General features: G+C 36.5%; 2 protein-coding genes and 1 pseudogene across 4 annotated transcripts in view; 1 reads left to right on the forward strand and 2 right to left on the reverse strand.

Moving 5' to 3' along the window:
- Positions 1-3,125, forward strand: krt97 (keratin 97). The gene is made up of 8 exons (XM_065244570.1): positions 1-480; positions 995-1,077; positions 1,463-1,619; positions 1,845-2,009; positions 2,096-2,221; positions 2,328-2,548; positions 2,702-2,757; positions 2,907-3,125. Exons 1-8 carry the CDS (start codon positions 73-75, stop codon positions 2,999-3,001), a joined length of 1,311 nt encoding a protein of 436 aa, XP_065100642.1. The 5' UTR covers positions 1-72; the 3' UTR covers positions 3,002-3,125.
- A 54-nt stretch (positions 3,126-3,179) lies between these two features.
- ptpn4b (protein tyrosine phosphatase non-receptor type 4b) overlaps positions 3,180-24,975 on the reverse strand; it is a 32,217-nt gene continuing 10,421 nt past the window's right edge. For all 3 annotated transcript variants that reach the window (XM_065244568.2, XM_065244567.1, XM_065244569.2), the window contains 20 exons: positions 22,868-22,988; positions 22,603-22,690; positions 22,318-22,406; positions 21,861-21,924; positions 21,338-21,510; positions 21,054-21,122; positions 16,980-17,114; positions 16,140-16,298; positions 9,823-9,982; positions 9,640-9,720; positions 8,604-8,660; positions 8,309-8,465; positions 7,808-7,980; positions 7,496-7,586; positions 7,343-7,404; positions 7,102-7,248; positions 6,465-6,593; positions 5,339-5,487; positions 5,124-5,259; positions 3,180-5,046 (listed from right to left, as the gene is read on the reverse strand). In XM_065244568.2, coding sequence (XP_065100640.1) covers positions 4,951-5,046; positions 5,124-5,259; positions 5,339-5,487; positions 6,465-6,593; positions 7,102-7,248; positions 7,343-7,404; positions 7,496-7,586; positions 7,808-7,980; positions 8,309-8,465; positions 8,604-8,660; positions 9,640-9,720; positions 9,823-9,982; positions 16,140-16,298; positions 16,980-17,114; positions 21,054-21,122; positions 21,338-21,510; positions 21,861-21,924; positions 22,318-22,406; positions 22,603-22,690; positions 22,868-22,988 — 2,336 coding nt within the window. In that variant the 3' untranslated portion in view covers positions 3,180-4,950. The remainder of the gene's footprint in view (positions 5,047-5,123; positions 5,260-5,338; positions 5,488-6,464; positions 6,594-7,101; positions 7,249-7,342; positions 7,405-7,495; positions 7,587-7,807; positions 7,981-8,308; positions 8,466-8,603; positions 8,661-9,639; positions 9,721-9,822; positions 9,983-16,139; positions 16,299-16,979; positions 17,115-21,053; positions 21,123-21,337; positions 21,511-21,860; positions 21,925-22,317; positions 22,407-22,602; positions 22,691-22,867; positions 22,989-24,975) is intronic.
- On the reverse strand, positions 20,734-20,850 carry LOC135729686 (5S ribosomal RNA; annotated as a pseudogene).

Here is a 24,975-nt window from a genome sequence, read left to right on the forward strand (position 1 = left end):
AGACAGAGGAAAAGAGCATCACGCAGCTGCCGGACGCACCTTTCCAAAGCGCAGACACCAAGAGCAGAAACCATGACTCAGGTTTCCCGTCAGTCGTTCTCCATTTCCAGTTCTCGTCCTTCCTTCACATCGCACTCGCTGTCCGGCGGATACTCAAAGCGCATCGCCGTCGGACGCGCGCCGAGCGTCTATGGAGGCGCAGGTGGATCCAGCGTGCGCGTCTCTTACGCGCAGAACAGCGGGTTTGATCTGGCCAGCGCGCTCTCCGGAGGTGACAATGGTTTCGGTGTGACTGGCAACGAGAAGACCACCATGCAAAATCTGAACGACCGTCTGGCAAATTACCTGGAGAAGGTGCGCTCTTTGGAGAAGGCCAATGCGCAATTGGAGAAACAGATCCGCGAGTGGTACGAAAAGAGGACACCGGTCACCAGAGATTACAGCCATTATTATGCCACCATCGAGGATCTCCGCAAAAAAGTAAGTTATATTAAACTATAAATAATAATAAAACTTATATTACTTTGATCAGCTGTTTAAAATAATAAAAAAATGATGTAGGGTATTTTGGGTTTTATTCAAGTAAGATTTAACGGTGCTGCATTGATCAGATAACATCTCACTAACACATTAGGGACCCACAGAGACCATTATAGTTCCATTAAAACCAATACAATTCCCATTATGTCCATTAGAAATCCTGTAATGGTTTCTATTGTTTTCAGCAAATGTTTTATTATTGTATAATAAACAAACAAATCCTAATTATACAAACAAATTAAACTAAAGTCCATAAAGATTACAGATGCCTAGTATTTTATTACTTCATTACATGCACATATTATCATAAAAGTGAGCCAATAAACAGTAATCGGCATACTACAATAGATTAAACAAAGCTGGTATCGCAGAAATGGTCTTCAAGCTCTTTATAAAACTATATGGGTACTTTAAAGTGCCAGGGTTCTCAAATGCCAACTTCCTTCATTTCCAGATCTCCGTCGCCAGCATGGACAATGCCCGCATCATCCTGCAGATTGACAACGCCAAACTAGCAGCCGAAGACTTCAGAGTCAAGTAAGTAGCAAAGCAAAAACTTGTATAACATTAGTGGAAAAGTCTCAGGGTTAAACCGCAGAAGGAAATTTACAAGAACACACACATAAACTTTTGACTTGGCAGGAAGCATCCATCTGTCAACACATAGCAACCATATAGCAATGTTCTGTCAACCACCCAAAACAACCCAACATCACAATGACTTGATTGAGGAAAAACACCAGTTTACCATCTTTGTACCGAGCACCTGTCTTTTTTATGGCTATAATGAGAAGGTTTATAATTTGAGTGTAGGATAAATTTTTACGACCTAGTCTCTCAGCTGTGTCTTTATCCAGGCATGTAGACACCCGAGTTTGACTGCATTTATGATCTAACCGGAATCATTTGTTGGCGCCGCCAGGTACGAGAACGAGATGGCCATGCGTCAATCCGTGGAGGCAGACATCAGCGGGTTGAGGAAGGTTCTGGATGACCTGACCATGGCCCGCTCTGAACTTGAGATGCAGATTGAAGGTCTGAAGGAGGAACTCGTCTACCTGAAGAAGAACCACGGAGAGGTGAGAGCAAAGATAATGTCTTCCTGGCCCTCCAGGTATGGCCAAACCTTGTGAATTGAGACGTTTACCCAGATATCCATAATCAAATGTAATTAAGCGCCATGAGTACAACGCAAGTCCGCTACTTGAAACCTTGGAGATGCGGTGAAATAACTTCAAAGTTCACAGGTCAAGCCCGTTTTCTCCAAAAACACTGAATGTAATCGTCATATCGTTGCTTTGTAGGAGATGGCTGCTATTCGCGCTCAGTTGACTTCAAGCTCCGTCAACGTTGAGGTTGACGCTGCACCTCAGCAGGACCTGGCCCGCGTCATGGAGGAGATCCGGCAACAGTACGAGGGCATTAATGAGAAGAACCGCAGAGAAATGGAAGGGTGGTACAAGAGCAAAGTAAGTCATATTGGGTCATATACAAAAACAGTTGGTTTTACTAAAACTAAATTGGGCTTTTTTGACCTTCAACTCTTTTTTTGCAGTTCGATGAACTCAACAAGCAAGTAACCACCAAACAAGAAGATCTCTCGCAATCCCGCACTGAAATCAACGATCTCAGGAGAACAGTACAGTCTCTGGAGATCGAACTACAGTCTCAGCTTAGCCTGGTACGCAATCAAAATTCGTATTCGGCATCTTTTAAATGAGCTAAAATTGATGTAATTTGCATAACCACACCCCCTAACTGTCGTTCCCCACTTTGCACTCATACAGAAAGCAGCTCTGGAGGGCACACTGTCAGAGACGGAGGGAAGGTACAGTCTTCATCTGAGCCAATTGCAGGCGCAGATTAACAGTCTGGAGGCGGAGCTTAGCCAGATGCGCATCGACACCGAGAGACAGGCTAACGAATACAAATTGCTCCTGGACATCAAGACCAGACTAGAGATGGAGATCGCAGAGTACAGAAGACTTCTGGACGGAGAGGACATTCAGTAAGTCTGCGTGAAAACATCGCAAACTAAGCTTAATTTAAGGCAACAATTTAAGCAAGTTGCACCTGCTACTAAGCACCAGAGAATTCTTTTTTAATTGCGCAAGTTTGTAATTATAAAAAAATCGTAAAAATTACTTTTCGTCTTTTCCAGGAGACAAACAATCAAGGTTGTAGAGGTTGTAACTCCTACTCCTGCTCCTCCAAAACGTAAGTATTTTTATTTTGTTGAAAATCAGTCTATTACTCTATTTAAATATTATAAATGTAATATATATATTTATATTTATATATGATAAATATACCGCTAAAATATAAAGTGATCTTTTAACCTGACTTTATCTTTTCTTGTTATGCAGAACCTGTGATAACCAAGCGCATCCGCAGAGTAGTCGAAGAAATAGTAGACGGACAGGTTGTTTCGCGCACCGAAGATGTCGATGACATGAATTAGCATGTGAAGACGACCACCTTACATAAAAGATTCAGTGAAAGTACTGCAAAAGTGAAATAAATTATCCCCGTGCAACACTTCCTGTAACACATAAAAAAATAAAAGAATAAGCTGCGAAATTAAATGTGTGTTCGCTTTTCATTATTTCATATTGTAAGAAATAAAAGCAAAAAACATCTTTTCAGAACACTTTTAATATATAACATCGTATTTACAAATATTTCACATATGACACTATGTAGTTTAGATCCCCCCACACAGGTTTTCTTATTCGACAAAATGTTGAACATAAATATAATTAAACAGCATTTCCCCATCTCACAATTACAGTATAAATTCTACAGTAGCACAGCTGACTACCGCAGTCAGTTACAAAGTGCTGTCCTTTGTCGTTCATTTTTTTTATATTAAATACAAAAATACCACCATATCCAACATTGGTAGTAAATGTGTTAGCTGCTGCGCTATAACGACGTACGCTGAAGCAAATCGGCTCGACATTCAAAACGGTGGGCGGGATTGGTCCTTGACGCCAAACGGTTTACGCAATGGCACCGCGAAACATCGTACAGGAGAAACGGACAATGACGAGAAGTGCCAGAAAGGTCATGTTTGTAAACTATTAAGATGATCGGAGCGTCACATTAAAACAAAAATAGATGCTCTGTTCGCATTATAATTTTTAAATATATTCTGAGAATGCGAAAAAATTGATGATAAAATAATAATAAAGTCAAATGTATTGATCGCTACAGGCTAGAAAGTGCCCATAAATAAGTATTTGTAAAATTTTGGCACCTTCATGCGCAAATTTACCTACTCGACTGACCATATCTTTAGGACCTATGACCAGCTTATTTTTTTATTGCAGGTAATGCAGAACCAGTAATAAAGCGCAAATTTGCGATATTCGTATAATTTAAATTTAATTCAATGTTTGCGGTAAAAATCTGTTTTTTTAAACATGAAAAAATTAAAAATGCGACAATATTTGAGCTGACAAGAGCGAATGCTGGGCTAAAAAATACTTTTTGTTTTTACGTCTAAGTTTGCATCCAAAGTACTGGTTGATCGAAACTAGTAGGTATCAGTTTCCGTCAACGAAGCAAACATGAACTTCACAGCTTTAAAGTTTAAACAAACATCTGCTTCCAAGATCCTGTCGATTCGGACCTCAGAGCCAAAGAGCTGCCTACGACATATTTAAGGACACAAACGTCAGGCTTTCCATGTACTACACATGCCCTCGTAATAAATAGTCAATGAGTCAAGACACCAATCATTTTCACAGGCAAACAGTTGTGAGATTTGGCAGCAAGACAATTCTTCAGCATTTGCTGGTGGCCTATTCATTTTGACTAAATTTAGAGAACTTGTGATATTCTCAATGAAACCGGTATGTAACTGTAGCTAGTACTTCACAAAGGCGCAGGAGTAAAATAAAAAAAAAGTTAAAAGCTGAAGTGTTTCAGTGGCTGAATGCTTTTGTTGAACGTTAGGTTTTTAAACCTAAACATTAAATTAAAACAATTACAGTCGGAAAAACGGGAAGGGCCCAGCACCCGTTGTTTTTAAGTTCACTGTTAAAAAAACTATCAAAACAAACGAACAGCCAGGAAAACGCAAAACGTCATTGTAAGTTGCATGAGTTCCGTTTCTGATATGAATTGTGGCTCATTTCAGCTTTTGGCACAAAAGCGAAATTAAAATTAGTTTCTCCAATCCCCCGAAAATGAACAATATTAACAGTACCCATTAATCAGTCACCTGATTTTTTTATTTCATGAAAAATCCCTTTAAGTCATTGTTTGTCGCTGTAAAGTGCAATAGTGCTTTTCTCTGTATTCTAGCTTGCGGCCGGTCATGTCCATTGCCTTCCAGCAGGGGCGACAGCGAGCTGAGCGTAGTTCTCACTGGCAGTAGTTGAAACCTCTGAGACGGCGAAGCTTTCATTCTTCTTGTTCTGGAGGTTCGTTCTCAAACTGTTTTACGATCTCCTCCTCGAAAACTTTCAGGATAGCCTCGCAGACGAATCGGTACTGGCTCTGCACAAAAATAAACGCTAATCAGTTGTGATAATCAGAAATCTGGCCATATGAGTGCACGTTGCAATGGTACTTACCGGAGTTTGGATCATCATGGCACGCTGGTCTCTCATGGTTCTTACGATGTCTAAAGGATATACAGACTGACCGTTCTCTATCAGACACATCGCAGTCTCCATGGTGATAAGAACGCCGGTGCGTCCAATCCCGGCACTGGAAGGGAAAATGGGAGGGGTTAAGTGTATTATTACTTGATGTTTATAAAACTGGCAGGATTTTTTTAAGGGCTGACCTGCAGTGAACCACCACAGGATCCGGTGTATCGGCTCTTTTGCAGCGTACTTGACTGACAAAGTTTAGGAAATCGGATGAATCTTCTGGTACGCCGTGATCAGGCCACGCCATGTACTGCATCTGACAGATCTGACGGTCTTCTTTACTCTATAAACACAAGTCTTTAAGTTTACTGGATTGCATGTGTGCGAACAAATTTACAATTATTAACATTATATTTAATCAAATTTAATTATTACAATTATCACATTATTTTATTGCTATATTCTTGCACATAAATACAATTGTTTTGTATTCTTACTTTTTTTTTTTTTAAATAGTTTGCTTACTATAATACTATTTTAAAAATTTAATGAAAAGTAAGAATATATAATAGTTTTTACTTATGTGCACCAAAATAGCAATAAAATACTTAGTTGTAAAATAGTTTGCTTACTACAATACCGGTACTAAGTATTTATTGCTATTTTAGTGCACATAAGTAAAAATTATAATATATTCTTACTTTTCGTTAAATTTTTTAAAATAGTATTATAGTACGCAAACTATTTTATAACTAACGAAGTATTTTATTGCTATTTTGGTGCACATAAGTAAAAAATATAATATAATTCTTACTTTTCGTTAATTTTTTAAATAGTTTTATAGCTTTTTTACTATATTATAATTCTTGCGTTAAAATTTTAAGTCTATTTTGTAGAGCTGTCAAAAGATTAATCGTGATTAATTGCATACAAAATAAAAGTTTGTGTTTGCATAATATTTTTGTATGTGTACTTATTATGTATATACACAAATACTTGTTAATACACACATTATTTATGTATATATATATATTTTTCATTTACATATAATATTAAATGTACCAAATCTTAATATATATAATATAAAAATTTATTTTAATAAAATAAAAAAAAAAATTATTTACTAAGATTATGCAAAAACAAACTTTTATTTTGTATGGGATAAATTACGATTTAATCTTTTGACATTACTACTATTTGGCTACAATGGCTGAAAATATGGCTCATCTGATATCACAGTTGTATGCCAATTCTGGCCTGAAATGTGTCAATATCTAGATATATAATGAAATATATTGAAAAGAGGTTAAAATGTCTGACCTCCAGGTGTGTAAGCGTCAAATCTCTAAGCAGATATGCAGAATTTCCTTCCTCAGATACGCATGTAACCTGAAAGTCGCCGTAGGTGCCACTCGAAGAAACATTCGGCCAGTATTGATGACACTTCACCTAAAATGCAAAAGTAGTTTATGTAAGAGTAAACCATTATTGGTTAATATTATTTTGGCCCTGCCTAGCAGAAAATAAAAATAATTACATTTAAATAAAACGTGTGTGCATAAGGGCTGTCAAAAGATTAATCGTGATTAGTCGCATACAAAATAAAAGTTTGTTTTTGCATAATAGGCGTGTAATTATTTTGTATACATAAATACACACATGCATGTATGTATTTAAAAAACATTTACTAAAACATTATTTATTTATTTTTTCTTAATTTTATTTTATTTATTTATTAATATTTTTATATTGTATACATAAAGTTTTTTTTATTTATACATGTGTGTTATTATTATGTATATATAAATACACACACAAATATATTATACAAACACAAACTTTTATTTTGTATGCGATTAATCGCGATTAATCTTTTGACAGTCCTAGTATGCACTTATAAATGATGCACAATAAGACCATTAATATATTATTATTATTATTGTTGAAATATTCATACCCTGCCACGTTCAACTTGTGTTGTCAGCATAACCACCAGGGTGGCGCTCTGTTCCCAAACCATCTGCCAGAAATCCGTGCAAGTACCCGGAAGTGGCCCTTGGCATGCGATATATCGCTTCACTTCACCTGTTTTGGGAATCTCCATCTAAAACAAATCACACACACATGTTAATCTTTCTAAAAACAAAAAGAAACTATCAATGTGATTTAAAAAAATAGAATTGGAGAAGAATGCTTACATTGATGAAATTTGCGTTGATATAATCGTCTGTCCCTTTCAATACGACTCGCGTAGCATCGTCTGCGCAGAGACATATTTATAAACATTGAGAAGATCACAGAGTTTTGGTTTGTCAAATATAACTGATATAATATAAGTTTTGAGCACTCACACGGTGAAATATCCCGATAACGGTTTTTAGAGATGTTTTGTGGCAATCTGGCAGACGACATGGACATCCCAAGTCGTTTCCTATACAGTTGCTATAAAATAAAATAAAAGAATTTAAATGTATCTTAAACTTGCTTTTTTATACTGGCTACACGTTGTTGTAATGTAATGTGTCAGTAATTTATCATTTTAAAATGATTAATAAACAGACTAAATAAAGCCTGTGCTTAGTACAAGGTATACAAACAACACATAAAAAATATTATAGCTGAAATATTAAAAAACTAAGTTAAATGAACTTAAGCGAACTCACATCAAACTGTGCGAGGACCACTCCGCTGGAAAGACCGTCTTTTAATAGTTGTATAGAGGATCTTAAACTATCAGCATCTGAGCGGGAATGATCCAGACCTGATGTCTCGGGAATGTACTGGAAGTCTGGCTCCAGGTCCAGCTTCTCCTGGTCTTCATCTACATCATAGATGGCTGAAGTTGGATAGGAAATAAGAAACGAGATAATATAGATGAAAAAAGACTTGCATATTTGAAATATTTCAGAATTACAATAAATATTACTGACCACTTAATATTTTCAAGATTGACAGACAGAACGACAGATAGAGAGGGGGATAAAAATAAACAAATTGAAAGACAAAAAGCAAAATTAAATAATGTTAAATAAATAAATTAGATAATACAAATAAAAATGAAGAAAAGGGGGAAATATTATTACATTATTTGTTTTAATAATCAAACCAAAACTTAAAGATGTATTTATAATACATTTACAGAACTGCATCCAAGCAAATCGTACCATTAGGTCTGACCAGCAGTATAAGCTCTCCTGATTGGTCCTCACAGCTGGCCTTGATTAGCATAACCACATCATCGTGAGTGTGCTCGGAGATATCCCGACCATTGATCAGCACGACCTGGTCGCCCTCGTTCAGGCGCGGCATGCACATGTCAGCCTGTGACAGGTCAAAGGTCACAGATGAGGGTAAAGTTCACAGAGCAATACCGAATGTTCAACAAGTTCAATACTAGCAGTCGTGTATAACGTAAAAGTCACACCTGTCACCTGACATCTAAAAAAAAAGTTTACATACGGGAGTCCCTGGAGCCACACGGGAAACAATGATGGGCATCCTTTGATCAGCGCCACCCTGTGGACAAAACGGGGTAATTCTTTAAACATTTTATACAAGGGATCGTTCACCCAAAAATGTAAATGCTGTTATCTTTTACACAAAGAAAAATATTGGTAATGAAGCAGGAACAGAAGCACCATTGACTTACATAGTAAGAAAAAATACTGCTATGAAAGTCAATGGTGCTCAAAAACAGTTGCTCAAAATTTCTTTCTTTGTGTTCATCAGAATAAAGAAATGTATATAGGTTTTTAATAACATAAGGTGAGTAAATGATGACAGATTTTTAATTTTGGGGTGAACTATCCTTTTAACATATATATCAGTAGCATACATAATAATAGTAATAATAATAATAATAAAAGATTATAATAACAATAAAATAGAATAATAATAATATTAATAATAATAATAATATTAATACTTATTATTATTCATATTATTATTATTATTATTATTATATTATAGTCATTAATTTTTTTTTACACGTATATCCTATTTAGGCAAGAACTTTATTTAAAATTGGTTGTATTTTTGATCGATATCATATATAAGTTATAAATTATTATAATATTTTATTATTATATTTGAATATTATTATTATTATTATTATTATTACTACTACTACATTATACCACGGGAAAGTTGAATGCTTTATTCTAAGTGGTTGAGAAATGTTCAATGGGTGTTGATTATTTTTCTGTAAACCACATACTAACGTGTCAAATGTCTTAAAAATAGGAACCAGAGCAATGTTTATGGTAACCGTGGTATAAGAGGAATAATTGACTCTGGCCCTTTAAATTATTTGAAAATAATGCACACCCAAGGTGGAAGTGCGGCACGACATAATTCATTGGCCTATTACTTACTTTTAACTATTACAGTATGCATTTTAAGTCAATTTAAAATTGCAGTTATTATATTGAAGCAAGAACTGTACGCATTTTTAAGTGTAAAAGTAGCTGCGGTTTTCGAACAATCTGCGACATACCTTAACGTTAAATCCGAAGCGCCCGTTTTCGTCTGGCCTCATTTTAATCAAAACAAGATTGTCGTGAGGAACCGCTCCATTCTGAAAGAATTAAAATATGAATGAAACGAACGAATGAGACGAGAAATAAACTTAAATAATAAACTTATGAATAATAAATTATTTTGTGTGTGTTTTTCGCACCATGCTCTTTCCTGACACTGCAGGTACGTTGTAGTATTCGCTCAGGTGGTCGTCCAGCTCATGTTGAGATTGGGATCTGCCGTTGTGAGTGGCGGGGTCTTTCCTGGACTGTTTTGGGGGCAACGCGGGCGGCTGTTCGTCAGCTGTTACATCTGGGGACCTGAAAAATGCATTTAAAAGGTACAGTACTGAATATCACATTAAAATTTCATTGCATTAGATAAAAAAATATTAAAACAAGTGGCATTTTGAAATATTGTTAGGTTTTAGTGAGGACCTGACTACATACATTCACTAAAATTCATCATGAGATGATGTTATTAGTTATAAGTCATTAAAAAACGTTCAATACAGTAAAAAAAGTTCTGGCACAAGCTTAAAGGGATAGTTCACCCAAAAATGTTGTTCTCATCCTCATGTTGTTCAAAATCTGTATGAATTTCATTTTTTTGATGACCACAAAAGAAGATAGTTGATAAATGATGGTAACCATCGACTTCCATCGTAGGAAAAGAAATATTCTGGAAGTATTACGAAAAATGATGAAGAAGATATTTTGATAAATACACACAGTTGATGGTACCCATTAAATTCCATCGTATCCGTTTTTCCTACTATAGAAGTCAATTGTTACCATCGGCTGTGTGCTTACCATCATTTCTCAAAATATCTTCTTTTGTGTGTTTATCAGAAAAAATAAATTTATACCAGTTTACAACAACATGAGAATGAGAAAATTATGACAGAATTTTCATTTTTGGGTGAACTATCTCTTTAGGCATCATTTGTTTGCCAATGTCATGTACTATTACATTTAACGTTAATCTAATGCCATATTTTTTTACAATAAACAAGTAAACGCTGTGCCTGAAACAGCCGGTTAAATCTTTAAAAACAATATACATTTATAAAACACAACACAAATATTCTGGATATGTTCGTGTGAACGAGCATGAATGTGTTTTGTGAAGTGCATGGCGCCATCTGTAGCATTTAAACGGTAGCACATATCACACTTTTATTTTCATTCTTATTTTTTATTCTATCATCTATATCTGATTTTTTGTATTTAAATTTAAATAAAATTAAACAAACCAATGCATATTAATATTTAAATGTTTTGGAGGGGTGGCCTACTTTGTTAAAACAAAAAAAATCAATATCTTGTATTGTAGGACATAATTTTGCACAGAAAATAATGATGAGGTTTGGGATCGGGCCTGATTTGAAGATGCATACCCAGCTCGATGTTTCTGAATGGCTCTTGCTTCTAAAGCATGCAAAGTTAAAAATATATCACTTTTAATTGATAAATATATTATTTTTAAATATAATAATACTTAAATGAACATAGTTTATGCATGAAAACAGAAATGTAATAAACACAAAAATATTTAGCCGACAAACAAGGAAGATCATTGGATTCCCCATAATCTTTCTTACACTTTTCATAACACTACACAGCCTTGGCAACAACATTGATTTATGATGTGTAAAAGGCAGTTGGTACGAGCAACGCTGTATATCTGCTGGGTGTTAGCAAAGATTTCCAACAATTCATCAAAAGGCTTATTTGCATAGCAGGCGGAGAGTATTAAGACCCGGGACTGTTGCTTACAGACAGAGAAGCCATGTCTGGTTTGGACACACACACATACACAGTGTCTCATTATGAATGCTTAGATTTCCAGCATGAACGATCCTCTGCTCTGCAGTCCACAGACAGCACATCCAAGGCCTCAAAGACATTTACATAATAAAAACAACGGGATAAACAAAAACGTCGCAGTTAGAACGAAAATAAGGACTATAAGGATAAGACAGAAATTGGCGTCCTGTGTCTTGTTTAAAGGTAGATGCTTAAATATGGCGAAGTCAAAACCCCCTGAGCATAAAATCTTTTGGCCTTCGTACATTCAAACGCAATTCGTTAAAATGTCATTAATAAGATTTCCTATTAACTTACACTAAAATATTGTACGGCCAACGATGATTAAGAAAATGAAATTTAATTTTGTTCGGAAATGAAATTATAAGATAATTTATTGATCAAAACAGCTTAGTTGCTAGCCAATAATGATGTCATTTACACAACTAATAATATATTATTTAGTTTGTAAGGAATAATTGACGACGGCCATTGATTTATTAGGGAAAAAAAGACTTTCTTACTTAATATTTTTGTCTTGTTTTCAGTAAAAAATATCTAAAAATTCTTGATGGGTAAAATGACCTAGGTAAATAAGTCTAGTTTTAGGCAAAAAATAAAACAAGCAAAAAAATTTATAAGAAGGATTTATGAAAAAAGTAAACATATTTCAAGATTGATCATTGGCAGATTTTTTGCTTGTTTTAAAGGTGCAGCGTGTAAATTTTAGCTGACGGCTCAGTCCACGGCTTACCCCCCGTTTTTTAATCACATAGAGAAGCTATGATAGCCGCCACCGGACAAACATGTCATTGGAGACAACTTAGTAAAAAAAGTTGATCCATTAAGGGTTCTGTAGAAACATGGCGGCACAAAATGGCGGCTTCCATGTAAGGGGACCCTCTATATATGTAGATAAAAACGTCTAATTCTAACGTAATTAACACACAACGGTTCATTATGAAAAGTCTTTATACACTACTGATAATATAGCGTTGTATATTATTTAGCATTTCTGTCAAGAAATCCTTCTAAAAATTACTGCACCTTTAAGCATAAATTTGCTTAAATTTGATATTTTTTGTCTAAAAACTAGACTTATTTTCCTATGTCATTTTGCTCTTAAAGAAAATACATCTTAATTTATGAATTTTTTGATATTGCTACTGAAAAATACCAAGTACGAAAGTCATTTGCAGACATTGCTCTGTTAGTTATTTTAAGACATTTTACAGGTCAGGTGTGCGGTTATCAAGAAATAATGCATACCCATTGAACATTTCTTAACCAATCAGAATAAAGCATTCAACAGCCCCGTGGAATAAATAATTATAATCCATCACATATCAACTTGCAAAGGTATTTTTTCATTTGCAAATTTTTTTTATTTGCAAATTTTGTAAATTCCTTTCAAACATCTTTCATTCAAATGGTCTCAAAAAAAGGCATTTTTTTATATTCTGAATCAAGGTCTTCAACACGACTAGATTTGGAAACTATGACACTGCAAAACCAGATTGTCGGACCGATCTGAAAAAGGAAACTGGCATGCGAGCGTGGTCACAAATTATTCCAATGGAAAATAGTGCTGTGTTCACAAGCCCGAATTCAAACACACGTCAGCGTAACACGCTGAACTGTGCCAACCACAAAGCTGAAAGTTATTTCCCCTGACTAAAAACTCGCAGCTTCTCAGGCCGAACAATGTGTGAAAGTAGCGTTTAACCGCTGATGTGTCATTACATCAGGCTCGGTCGGGCGATATCAAACCTCAGGTGAGAGTCAGCGACTGATGTTAGGTGCTAAAATAAGAACAGGTTTTCTCAGTGGAAACTTTTGAGAATCAAAGCATGTTAGTCCATCATTTGTGCATTTTGCTAAAGCAACTCGAAATGCTTAGAAATGTCCAATATTGGCGTAAAACTCAAAATGTTTTGAACTTACTTTGAACACAACATATATTAAAGGGTAATACAAAGCCATTTACAAACCATACACCATAAAAGTGACCCAGTTGAAAAAGGACACCAAAAACCACATGGTGGCTATCAAAGTGCAGAGATAATATATTTAGCACACCGGTGTAAGAAATCATATTGAGGTTTTATCATCTCATTATTGAAAAAAAAGTTGACAATGTGGCTGAAATTTAAATAATATGTATAAATATTTTTGATTGGTTTTCTGATTGTTCCTATAGCTCAAATAAGCTACCATTTGAAACACAACATAGTTAATCGTTAAATTGAGTTGGTAATTGATTAACGGTATTGGGTAATTAAAACTAGGGCTGCACAATGCTTTGAAACAATTACAATATAGCAGATGTGCAATAGTCAATAGCGTACCGTATATTGTACGGCATATAGTTGTTCCCATATCTCATAATAAGCTAACAGTTCAAACACAACACGGTTAATCGATTAATCTGATATTTGATTAACAATATTGGATAATAGCAACTAGGGCTGCACAAAACTTTAAAACAGATCAAAATATTACAGAGATTGATTTTGTGGAAATGGTTTTCCGATTGTTCCTAAAGCTCATAATAAGTTAACAGTTGAAATACAACAAGGTTATTACAAAAAAATTGAGCAAATATTGGATTGGCGGTTTGAATCATTACAAAACGATATTTGATCATTGCGACTAGGGCTGCACGATACATTTTGAAACAATCAAAATATTGCAAATGCGCAAATGTCAATTATGTAGCGTATATATTGTACGACTAGGGCCGGGACTCAATAAATTTTTTTTAATCGAAATTAATCACATTTTAATCGCATATAAATATTTGCCTGAGAACATTGAGAAGTTATTTTTTTACATGGATTCTTAGTATACCATTGAATAATGACTGAATACATAAGCTTAAGCAACAAAATATTGTTTATTTTTGTTCAACCAAGTCGTTGTACTCAGAGTCGGGCTAACGTCCAGGCTAGCTGCTATATGTTTTGCTTTGAGATGATACTTGAGGCCCGATGTGCTGCAGTTATATTCCTTGTTGCATAGCTTGCACACAACCATGCTCTTATCGACGCTTTCATCTGTTTGTTTTTTATACCAAAACTTCCCATCCACGGGGCTAACCAAAGCGGTCGCATCAGCTTCTTCGTTCATGTTCACTGTGGTTTGTTGTTGTCCAAAGTCACGAACGCTAGTTGGTGCTCCAGTATAATCGGTCCACCAAAACTCATCCAGTGAGAAACGTTCCACGGTGCAAAAATGAGTGCGATTAAAATGCGTAAAAAATGTCTAATGCGTTATTTTTGTGTAATTAATTAATCTTAATTAACGCGTTAAAGTCCCAGCCCTACGTACAACATTTTAGGAGCTATGGGAACAACTATAAGCTAACAGCTGAAACACAACATGGTTAATCGATAAATCGGTCGTTATCTAATTAACGGTATTGGATCATTACAACTAGGGCTGCACAATACTTTGAAACAATAAAAATATTGCAGATGCGCAAATATCGTATTCCTCAAAATATGAAGAGTTTGGTTCCAAAACACGATAAACGCATAAAAAAAACGAGTTACCGCCAAAATCAGTATTGTAACAGGTCAGTATTTAAAAGTACATTCTTAATTTTGCACAAAACCAATATCTGCCGTGTTATTCTGTCATCGTTTCCCCCTTTTTCCCAAAATGCAATAAACGCTAGTCCTCCTTTTCTGCATAATGCAATAAATCCGCTAAACCAATCACAGCGCACCATTCCACGCATCGTAAACAACAATGGCGGCGCTTTGATTACACACAAAATCCTAGTTTTCCTCATCTTGTACTTCGTGATCAACAAACAAACGAAAACAAAATAATCCTTAATGGCATTGATAAACCTGTGGTGGTTTTCTGTGACGGGAAAGAAACGTAAGCCATCAACATCTAATAATTTACGTGAGAGGCACTCGGGAGACGAAAAAATGCCGGTTGCTTGTTCTCCCGACAGCATCAAGCTTCTGTCATGCTAACACATTGACCCCAGGGGATCTTATGAAAAACTTTCCATTATTTTACACGAAAATCGAGCAGGACCAAAACATTTTACAGCTGATCGCTGTCAAAAAAGTTCAGCGACGACGTCCCAAGTATAACCGCAGCAATGACAGTGTTCTTAATATGACAATGTAAGTGTTTTAATTAATGCCATTAATGTTTATTTTTTAGCAGTGTATACCACTAGTCAACTAAATGAATATAACATGGCAAAGATGAATGCACATTTATATATTGATTCAATAGATTTATAGCATTTTGAGAAAAAACTTAAAAATAATCAGTTTTTATAATAAATCTTTGAAAATCAAATAATGGATTTGAAATTATGTTTTTATAACCTAAAGATGCTATGTGAAAGTTTGTAACAGAAAATAGTGGTTTTCATCTTGTCACTTTCTTGCTGTAGAAAACACGTTTTTCCAAAATTAGTCAAAATGGATTTATTGCGTTTTGGAACCAAACTCTTCATATCTTCCTTTGTGTTCATCAGAAGAAAGAAATTATACAAGTTTGTAACAACATGAAAGTGAGAAAATGATGACAGATTTTTTTCATTTTTGGGTGATTTTTTTTATAATAGTTCAAAAAATGGTAAATGTACATTGATGACTTGTATAATATGTCATTAAATTTTACAAACAGATGTTCTTACGGTGTTGAATCCAGACTGATGCTGTTGGCTTGTGTGGAGGACGCGGACTTGTGATTGGTGAACGTCTGGCATGGCGAGTCATCGATCACATGATCGACCAGGTGACCAATGGAGGACGGCCTGACCCGCGCCCCCTCTGTGTTATACACAGAGTTACTACTGAAAAGTGAAAGAAACAAATTAGTTATAAACCCACGTGTGCCATGTATGACTAATGCTATACACATTTGTCACGGTACTGTATATTAGTACGTGGGTAAGCGTGTTAACCAACTGTTAGGGTGAATTTATGTGTGCGTGTCTTAATCCACTGATAAGGGTGAATTTGCGTGACTACATAAGAGATCTTGTCTGATATCGGTTGTGTTTGTGTACAGGGTTGCCTTTTTTAATGTCATTACAGCCCACATGGAAAAATACTGTAGTATACTTTAGTATTTACTATAGCCAACTATAGTAAAATTCTTACAACAGGAAGTATTTACTACCGTTTATCAATTTACTACCGAATAATGTGTAGCAAATACTTAATATATTAAAGTATACAGCAATTTACTGTAGTATACTATAAAATTTCTCATTTGTGGCAGACAAAGTGAAACTTAGTAGTGATAAAGGATTAAGGAAGTGGTCACAATGGCTTACATAGTGGCCGAATCATGCTTTGATTTAAATGTTATAATTGTCAATAGGCTGTTGTGAAGTTTAAAGGATATAACATATCTTTGGTTTCATTTAAAAACAATAGAAGTCAAGGGAAAGTCCCCAACAAGATTAAAAAACATGGTGGTTATGTTTTAAATCCACAAATTGGATGATCAGATGATGTAGAAAACTCACTGATTGGGTGAATCCGGTGGGGATCGGTTAGGCAAGCTCTGCGTCTCCAGTCGGTCATCCGAGAGGGAATTCCTACTGACGGTCTCCCAATCCAAACCGCTCATGAGTCTCCGGACCAAAGGTTTGCTTGGTGACCTGGAAACAGATTTGATTCGCATCACATCAGTTACAATGTGACAACCCATATGCCACCTGTACCAGATCCACAACAAACACCGTACAATTTAATTCACAACTTATTCAGATAAATCTTTATTAATTTAAACCATTCAACTAATCTGTTTAAAGTGATAAGCATTACATAAACAAACCTCAGTTAACAAAACCATACATTTTCTAGTAAAATGTCAATGAAATTCACACAAAAGCAAAAAAGATGATAAAAACAACAAACAAATAAACAAACCAATTCTCTTTCCTGTTACAACGTTTCTACACGTGGTGCTTTTAAAGCCACAAACTTTCTAACAATGCTTTGCCGAAAACCTATAGCGTACGAATATCCATCATTCAAAATCAAATACCTTCTCGAAGTAAGATGAACCATAAACCGTAGTTTAACTTTCAGCCTCAGCATCTTCGAACAGTCCTTGCTCTCGTAGCAAATGAGCAAGTGTATTTTTACAAGCATGTGTAAGGCACGCGCACGCCCTTCACAGCCGTGTGATGCGCAGCCTTGCATGTGCTTCCTGTGTTTGGGTGTCATTCTGAGAATATGTGACCACACATTGCAGACATACACCTTCGCACTAATACCACAAGATGGGCAAAACCCTACCCATAATGCAACACACCCAAACACATGCAGTCTATATAACACTTTAAGCACTATAAAGTTTCACATCATTGTCTATAATGCTTTGAATTTGACATTTCTGTGCTAGACACACACCCATCACATCCTGTGACAACGCACACATCTGTAAACTTCTACATTTCTATACATTTTGTACTACAACTGATCAAATGTTTTCAAGACAATTTCTTTTAATAGGGGCTAGTAAACTCTTCGTGCTTGCTTGTAAACTGGTGAACTCTTCTCGCTTGTTTGTAAACTATTCGTGCTTGCTTGTAAAATGATAAAAACTTTGCGCTTGCTTGTAAACTGGTAAAATCTTTGCGCTTTACTTATAAACGTATAAACTCTTTGCGCTTGCTTGTAAATTTGTAAACTCTTTGCGCTTGCTTGTAAACTTGTAAACTCTTTGCGCTTACTTGTAAACTCTGTGTGCTTGCTTGTAAACTTGTAAACTCTTTGCACTTGCTTGTAAACCTGTAAACTCTTTGCGTTTGCTTGTAAACTCTTTGCGCTTGCTTGTACACTTGTAAACTCTTTGCGCTTGCTTGTACACTTGTAAACTCTTTGCGCTTGCTTGTAAACTTGTAAACTCTTTGCGCTTGCTTGTAAACTTGTAAACTCTTTGCGCTTGCTTGTAAACTTGTAAACTCTTTGCGCTTACTTGTAAAACTCTTTGCGCTTGCTTGTAAATTTGTAAACTCTTTGCGCTTGCTTGTAAACTTGTAAACTCTTTGCGCTTACTTGTAAACTCTGTGTGCTTGCTTGTAAACTTGTAAACTCTTTGCACTTGCTTGTAAACCTGTAAACTCTTTGCGTTTGCTTGTAAACTCTTTGCGCTTGCTTGTACACTTGTAAACTCTTTGCGCTTGCTTGTACACTTGTAAACTCTTTGCGCTTGCTTGTAAACTTGTAAACTCTTTGCGCTTGCTTGTAAACTTGTAAACTCTTTGCGCTTGCTTGTAAACTTGTAAACTCTTTGCGCTTACTTGTAAAACTCTGTGTGCTTGCTTGTAAACTTGTAAACTCTTTGCGCTTGCTTGTACACTTGTAAACTCTTTGCGCTTGCTTGTACACTTGTAAACTCTTTGCGCTTGCTTGTACACTTGTAAACTCTTTGCGCTTGCTTGTAAACTTGTAAACTCTTTGCGCTTGCTTGTAAACCTGTAAACTCTTTGCGTTTGCTTGTAAACTCTTTGCGCTTGCTTGTACACTTGTAAACTCTTTGCGCTTGCTTGTACACTTGTAAACTCTTTGCGCTTGCTTGTACACTTGTAAACTCTTTGCGCTTGCTTGTAAACTTGTAAATTCTTTGCGCTTGCTTGTAAACTTGTAAACTCTTTGCGCTTACTTGTAAAACTCTGTGTGCTTGCTTGTAAACTTGTAAACTCTTCGCGCTTACTTGTAAACTCTTTGCACTTGCTTGTAAACTTGTAAACTCTTTGCGCTTGCTTGTAAACTTGTAAACTCTTTGCGCTTACTTGTAAACTCTGTGTGCTTGCTTGTAAACTTGTAAACTCTTTGCGCTTACTTGTAAATTTGTAAACTCTTTGCGCTTGCTTGTAAACTTGTAAACTTGTAAACTCTTTGCGCTTACTTGTAAACTCTGTGTGCTTGCTTGTAAACTTGTAAACTCTTCGCGCTTACTTGTAAACTCTTTGCACTTGCTTGTAAACTTGTAAACTCTTTGCGTTTGCTTGTAAACTTGTAAACTCTTTGCGCTTGCTTGTAAAGTTGTAAACTCTTTGCGTTTGCTTGTAAACTCTTTGCGCTTGCTTGTACACTTGTAAACTCTTTGCGCTTGCTTTTACACTTGTAAACTCTTTGCGCTTGCTTGTACACTTGTAAACTCTTTGCGCTTGCTTGTAAAGTTGTAAACTCTTTGCGCTTGCTTTTACACTTGTAAACTCTTTGCGCTTGCTTGTACACTTGTAAACTCTTTGCGCTTGCTTGTAAACTTGTAAACTCTTTTTGAGCTTGCTTGTAAACTCTTCGCGCTTACTTGTAAACTCTTTGCACTTGCTTGTAAACTTGTAAACTCTTTGCGTTTGCTTGTAAACTCTTTGCGCTTGCTTGTACACTTGTAAACTCTTTGCGCTTGCTTTTACACTTGTAAACTCTTTGCGCTTGCTTGTACACTTGTAAACTCTTTGCGCTTGCTTGTAAAGTTGTAAACTCTTTGCGCTTGCTTTTACACTTGTAAACTCTTTGCGCTTGCTTGTACACTTGTAAACTCTTTGCGCTTGCTTGTAAACTTGTAAACTCTTTTTGAGCTTGCTTGTAAACTTGTAAACTCTCCGCGCTTTACTTCTAAACGTGTAAACTCTTCGCGCTTCACTTGTAAACTCTTCGTGCTTCACTTGTAAACTCTTCGCGCTTCACTTGTAAACTTGTAAACAATCAGCGCTTTACTTGTAAACTTGTAAACTCGTGTGCAAAACATTCGTTTACCGGTCAAAATGCTTTTAGCTCAAGTTATTTGAAGGTTTTATTTATGTATTTTATTTGATTTTATTTAATTAATAATTAATTAGTTACATTTATATAGCGCTTTTCCAGTGCTCAAAGCGCTTTTACATATGAATGGGGGAATCTCCTCAACCACCACCAATGTGCAGCATCCACCTGGATGATGCGACGGCAGCCATATTGCGCCAGAACGCCCACCACACACCAGCTTATTAGTGGAGAGGAGACCGAGTGATATAGCCAATTAGTATGAGGGATGATTAGTAGGCCAATGGGCAAGTTTGGCCAGGATGCCGGGGCACACCCCTACTCTTTTTCAAAGGACATCCTGGGATTTTTAATGACCACAGAGAGTCAGGACCTCGGTTTAACGTCTCATCCGAAGGACGGTGCTTTTTTGACAGTATAGTGTCCCCGTCACTATACTGGGGTGTTAGGACCCACACAGACCACAGGGTGAGCACCCCCTGCTGGTCTCACTAACACCTCTACCAGCAGCAACCTGGTTTTCCCAGGTGGTCTCCCATCCAAGTACTAACCAGGCTCAGCCCTGCTTAGCTTCAGTGGGCAAGCTGTCTTGGGCTACAGGGTGATATGGCTGCTGGCATTTTAATAAAAAATGCCAAAACAGCTAAACAGAGCACAACAAAACCTTGACGCATATGATGCATATAAAATAAAAGTGCGATACAACAAAAAAGTTCTTTCAATTTTCAAACATCCAGTTACTTTCCGCAAAACCTACAACCTTAAATGAACATTACATGCACTGCATTACCTCAACACTGGACATTTAAGTGCTACTGTACCTGGCAAAAACTCTGTTTTTGTTTCCCCTTTCCTTCCCGTACTGTACAGATTGTGCCTCTGTCCTTCCGCTGTCAAAAACAGAATGATGTGTCATTGCCATCTTGGAAATTTATTTTATGCAATTATCAGCTCATACTGCTTTAAAACTTATTCTTACTGTCGTAACAAACTCAAATGAGTTCAAATGCTTTAAAATCTCCAGAATGAAGTATCGTCTATAAACTTTGCCCTGAAAATAACTCTGCTTTTCCACCAAATGAACAGACTCAATGAGAGATCTCACCAGTAACGAAACTTGGATCCTAGGGTGAAGTACTGCAGAAAGAGGTTCCTCTCAGGAGGAACCGGCCGATCCAGTCTAAAGAACGTGTGGTGCTCTACGCATGCCTTCCATACGTTCTTACATGCTCTGTAGTTCATCATGTTGTAGCCCAACAATGACTCACGGTTTTCATTCTGGTGAGAGAACATTAAGAGATTTGTTGAGTTCACAGCAGATTTTGCCATTGATCTCTAGTGTGGACAACCACTTTGTTCAAATCGGAGGAAATGACACTGTTAATGTACACAGGAAGACATCTGTCATCTCATCTCCAAATTGCCGTGATAAATCCCCCGCATCATGCAGTTGCTTTCTGAAGTAAAAATTGCTATCTTTTATCATACTGACGGATAGACTATTAAAAAAAAGACGGCTTTAAAAGCCCGACTGTTCTTTTTATTTATATGGAAATTGGGGGGAGGTGTTGGAAACACAACTGTTTGACCATTGATGCATGTTTATAAAACCATAAACTCCTACTTACCAGCTCTTTTCTTAGTTGTATAAAAAACTGCTTCGATTTAAAAGATATTTTTACAATTTTTAACCTGGAAAAGAAAAGAAAGAGGGGATTACAAAAAACTGTGTGAATGAATTTGTAAAAGTTATAAAATATTTTTACATATAAAAAATGAAATATTGAATTATTTTAATTAAATTTATATGATTAATATATTTAATAATATAATTTATTTAATTAAATTATATACAAATATTTATTATTAATATTATTATTATTCATATTTTTGCCAGCGTCTATGGCTATATTCATGGCAAGAGCCAAGTATAGTATTCAAAAATTGAAAAAAAAAGGGAAATGAAAGTGAAATGAATGTAAAAATGGTAAATCAAACATCATGACATTTAATATGAATATAAGGTGATTTTATTATATTTACTTTTTCGTTTTTAAATTTTGTGAGCGAAATCGTACAACTCACCATGGAAAGTGGTTGATTCGTACCCTGTCCTTATAGATAGAGATGCCGGCAGACAAAACCCCAATGTAAATCTCCGCGTTACAGTGGTCCTAAAATCAACAGGAAGAATTGGAAACCAGAAGAATGCTGTTTCCATAGCAACATCAATATCATTCGGCTTTCAATGGCAGTTGGGCATTTGGCTAACTCGATTGATTTTAATTGCAATACATTAGCAACCAATTTGCCATTTTTTTAAATTATCAGTATTGGATAGATAGATGGATAGATAATCCTCTTACTAACCCGAGCATAGTGCAATTCAACGCCGTACAGCTCCAGTGTGCGAGCAGCATTCAAGTAGTTAAACTCCGACTGAGCTGGAGTCAGTCCACTGAGAGAGAGAGAAAGAGAGACTATATCTCAGAAACTGAGGAACAATGGACAGCCTTGTTTCTTTAAATCTGCCTGTGTGTGTGTGTTCAGCTGCGAGTCTTTGTTCTGTAGTCTCCACTGACACTCAGTTAATTCGAGTGAAGTATTTCACAGACACATCTCTGCTCTCTCTTACTTGTGCTCTTGATGAAGCTTGGAGACCTCTTTCTCAAAGTCCTGTGGCGGGTTGGGAATGAAGCTGTACTCGGAGAGATACCCGGGCAAATGTTCGGAGTGACTGTAGTCCCCGAACTCAGCTGGAACACAAAGAGGCAGAGAAAACATACGTGTCAAAGTGAGAATGTGTCAGTTTCCTAGTGCTGCGTACACACCAACAAGAAGAATCGCGTTCCTCGCTCTAGATTACTTGCGGGATTTAACTTCGTGTCATGCTAATTTTTTTCATTTTCAACTTGCATAAAGACGCATTTGAGGCGAGTAGCGCATGTTTTCGCAGCAATCGTGTGGCCAAATTCGCGTCATCCGCATCGCCCCGGGTGAGTTTGCGTCTATTCGCGTCTTTACATTAACCTTGCATGTAATCTACTTGCGCAAATAATTGAATTCGCATTTGGTGTGTACACCCCATAATGCCATGTACACACCAAACGTAAAGCTTTGAGTTTCTCGAAGTTTGAGTTCCTAAATTACTTGCGGGATTTAAGTTCGTGTCATGCAAATTTTTCACTTTAGTTGAATATTTTGAACTTGCGCGAAGATCCGTTTGTTATCGCAGCAATCGTGTCGCCAATTTCGCGTCACTCGCAAGGCCCCGCACAAGTGCGTGTTTATGCATTGACTTTGTAAGTGATCTCCTAGCGCAAAATGTTGAATTTGCATTTGGTGTGTTCTCCCCATAATGCTGTGTACACACCAAACGCAAAGCTTTGAGTTCCTCACTCTAGGTTACTTGCGGGATTTAAGTTTGTGTCATGCTAATTTTTCACTTCAGTTGAATATTTTCAACTTACGCAAAGACACGCTTAAGGCGAGAAGCCCATTTTTTGCGTGCAATCGTGGGGCCAAATTGCATCATTCACATCACCCCATGCGAATTCGCGTTTATTCGCGTCTTTGAATTAACTTTGTATGTGATCTACTCGTGAAATTCGCATTTGGCGTGTACGCCCCATAATGCCATGACCACACCAAACGCAAAGCTTTGAGTTCCTCACTCTAGGTTACTTGCGGGATTTAAGTTTGTGTAAAATTTGTCACTTTAGTTGAATATTTTGAACTTGCGCGAAGATCCGTTTGAGGCGAAAATCGTGTGTTTTCGCAGCAATCGCGTCGCCAATTTCGCGTCACTTGTAAGGCCCCGTGCAAGTTCGTGTCTATGCACTGACTGTGTATGCAATCTACAGCGCAAAGCGTTGAATTCGCATTTGGTGTGTTCGCCCCATAATGCATAAACGCGGAGCATCACGTTCCTCACTCTAGATAACTCGCGGGATTTAACCTTGTGTCATGCAAATAGAATATTTTCAACTTGCACGAAGACGCTTTATAGGCCAATTGCGTGTGTTTTTGTAACAATCGTGCCGCCCAATTCACGTCATTCGCATTGCCCTGCGCTTTATAGTTTCACTTCTATTCGAATCTTTGCATTGACTTTTACGCTTTTGGTGTATACACCCCATAACACAAGTTATTCAAACACGGACTCTCGGGGTCTGTTGGAAAAAGATAGTAAAACTGATGCTGATTCCTGGTCTGCTTGTGCATGAGTTATCAAGTGTGCATTATTTATTCAAAACCAGATTTTATAATCAATGTAAAACATTAAGTTTCTTCTGAATGACTGTGTGGGCATGAAATAACACTAGCCAAATATATCACAGCATGACGCTTCATCATTCAATCAAAATCAGGAGTCCTAAAAATTTTCACTGAACATTCATTTTCCCTCTATATTTTACAACATTACATTTTCTGCAGACACTTTTCTTGAATTCAAGCTATTGGTTTTATCAGTATGCGTCCTCCCTGGGAATCGAACCCACAACTTTTGTGTTGCCAATGAAATGCTCAACCAACTGAGCTACAGGAACACATTTTTGTGTCTCAGTGCTGTAAATGCACTCCATGGTAATCTCTACAAAATTATTAGTGTTTTCAATGCCATTGAAATACACATATGTGACCCTGAACCACAAAACCAGTCATGATGGTCTTTTCTTGCTAAATAAGCTTTCCATTGATGTACAGTTTGTTGGAATTGGACAATATTTGGCAGAGATACGA

This window comes from Paramisgurnus dabryanus, chromosome 24 (genome assembly GCF_030506205.2).
Source record: "Paramisgurnus dabryanus chromosome 24, PD_genome_1.1, whole genome shotgun sequence".
NCBI classification, from domain to species: domain Eukaryota; kingdom Metazoa; phylum Chordata; class Actinopteri; order Cypriniformes; family Cobitidae; genus Paramisgurnus; species Paramisgurnus dabryanus.

Bases quoted from the DNA above. Each gene is read 5' to 3' on its own strand.
- krt97 (XM_065244570.1), top strand. From the start codon at position 73: ATGACTCAGGTTTCCCGTCAGTCGTTCTCCATTTCCAGTTCTCGTCCT. The intron at 481-994 runs GTAAGTTATATT...CTTCATTTCCAG, and splicing joins TCGAGGATCTCCGCAAAAAA to ATCTCCGTCGCCAGCATGGA. The intron at 2,222-2,327 runs GTACGCAATCAA...GCACTCATACAG, and splicing joins TACAGTCTCAGCTTAGCCTG to AAAGCAGCTCTGGAGGGCAC.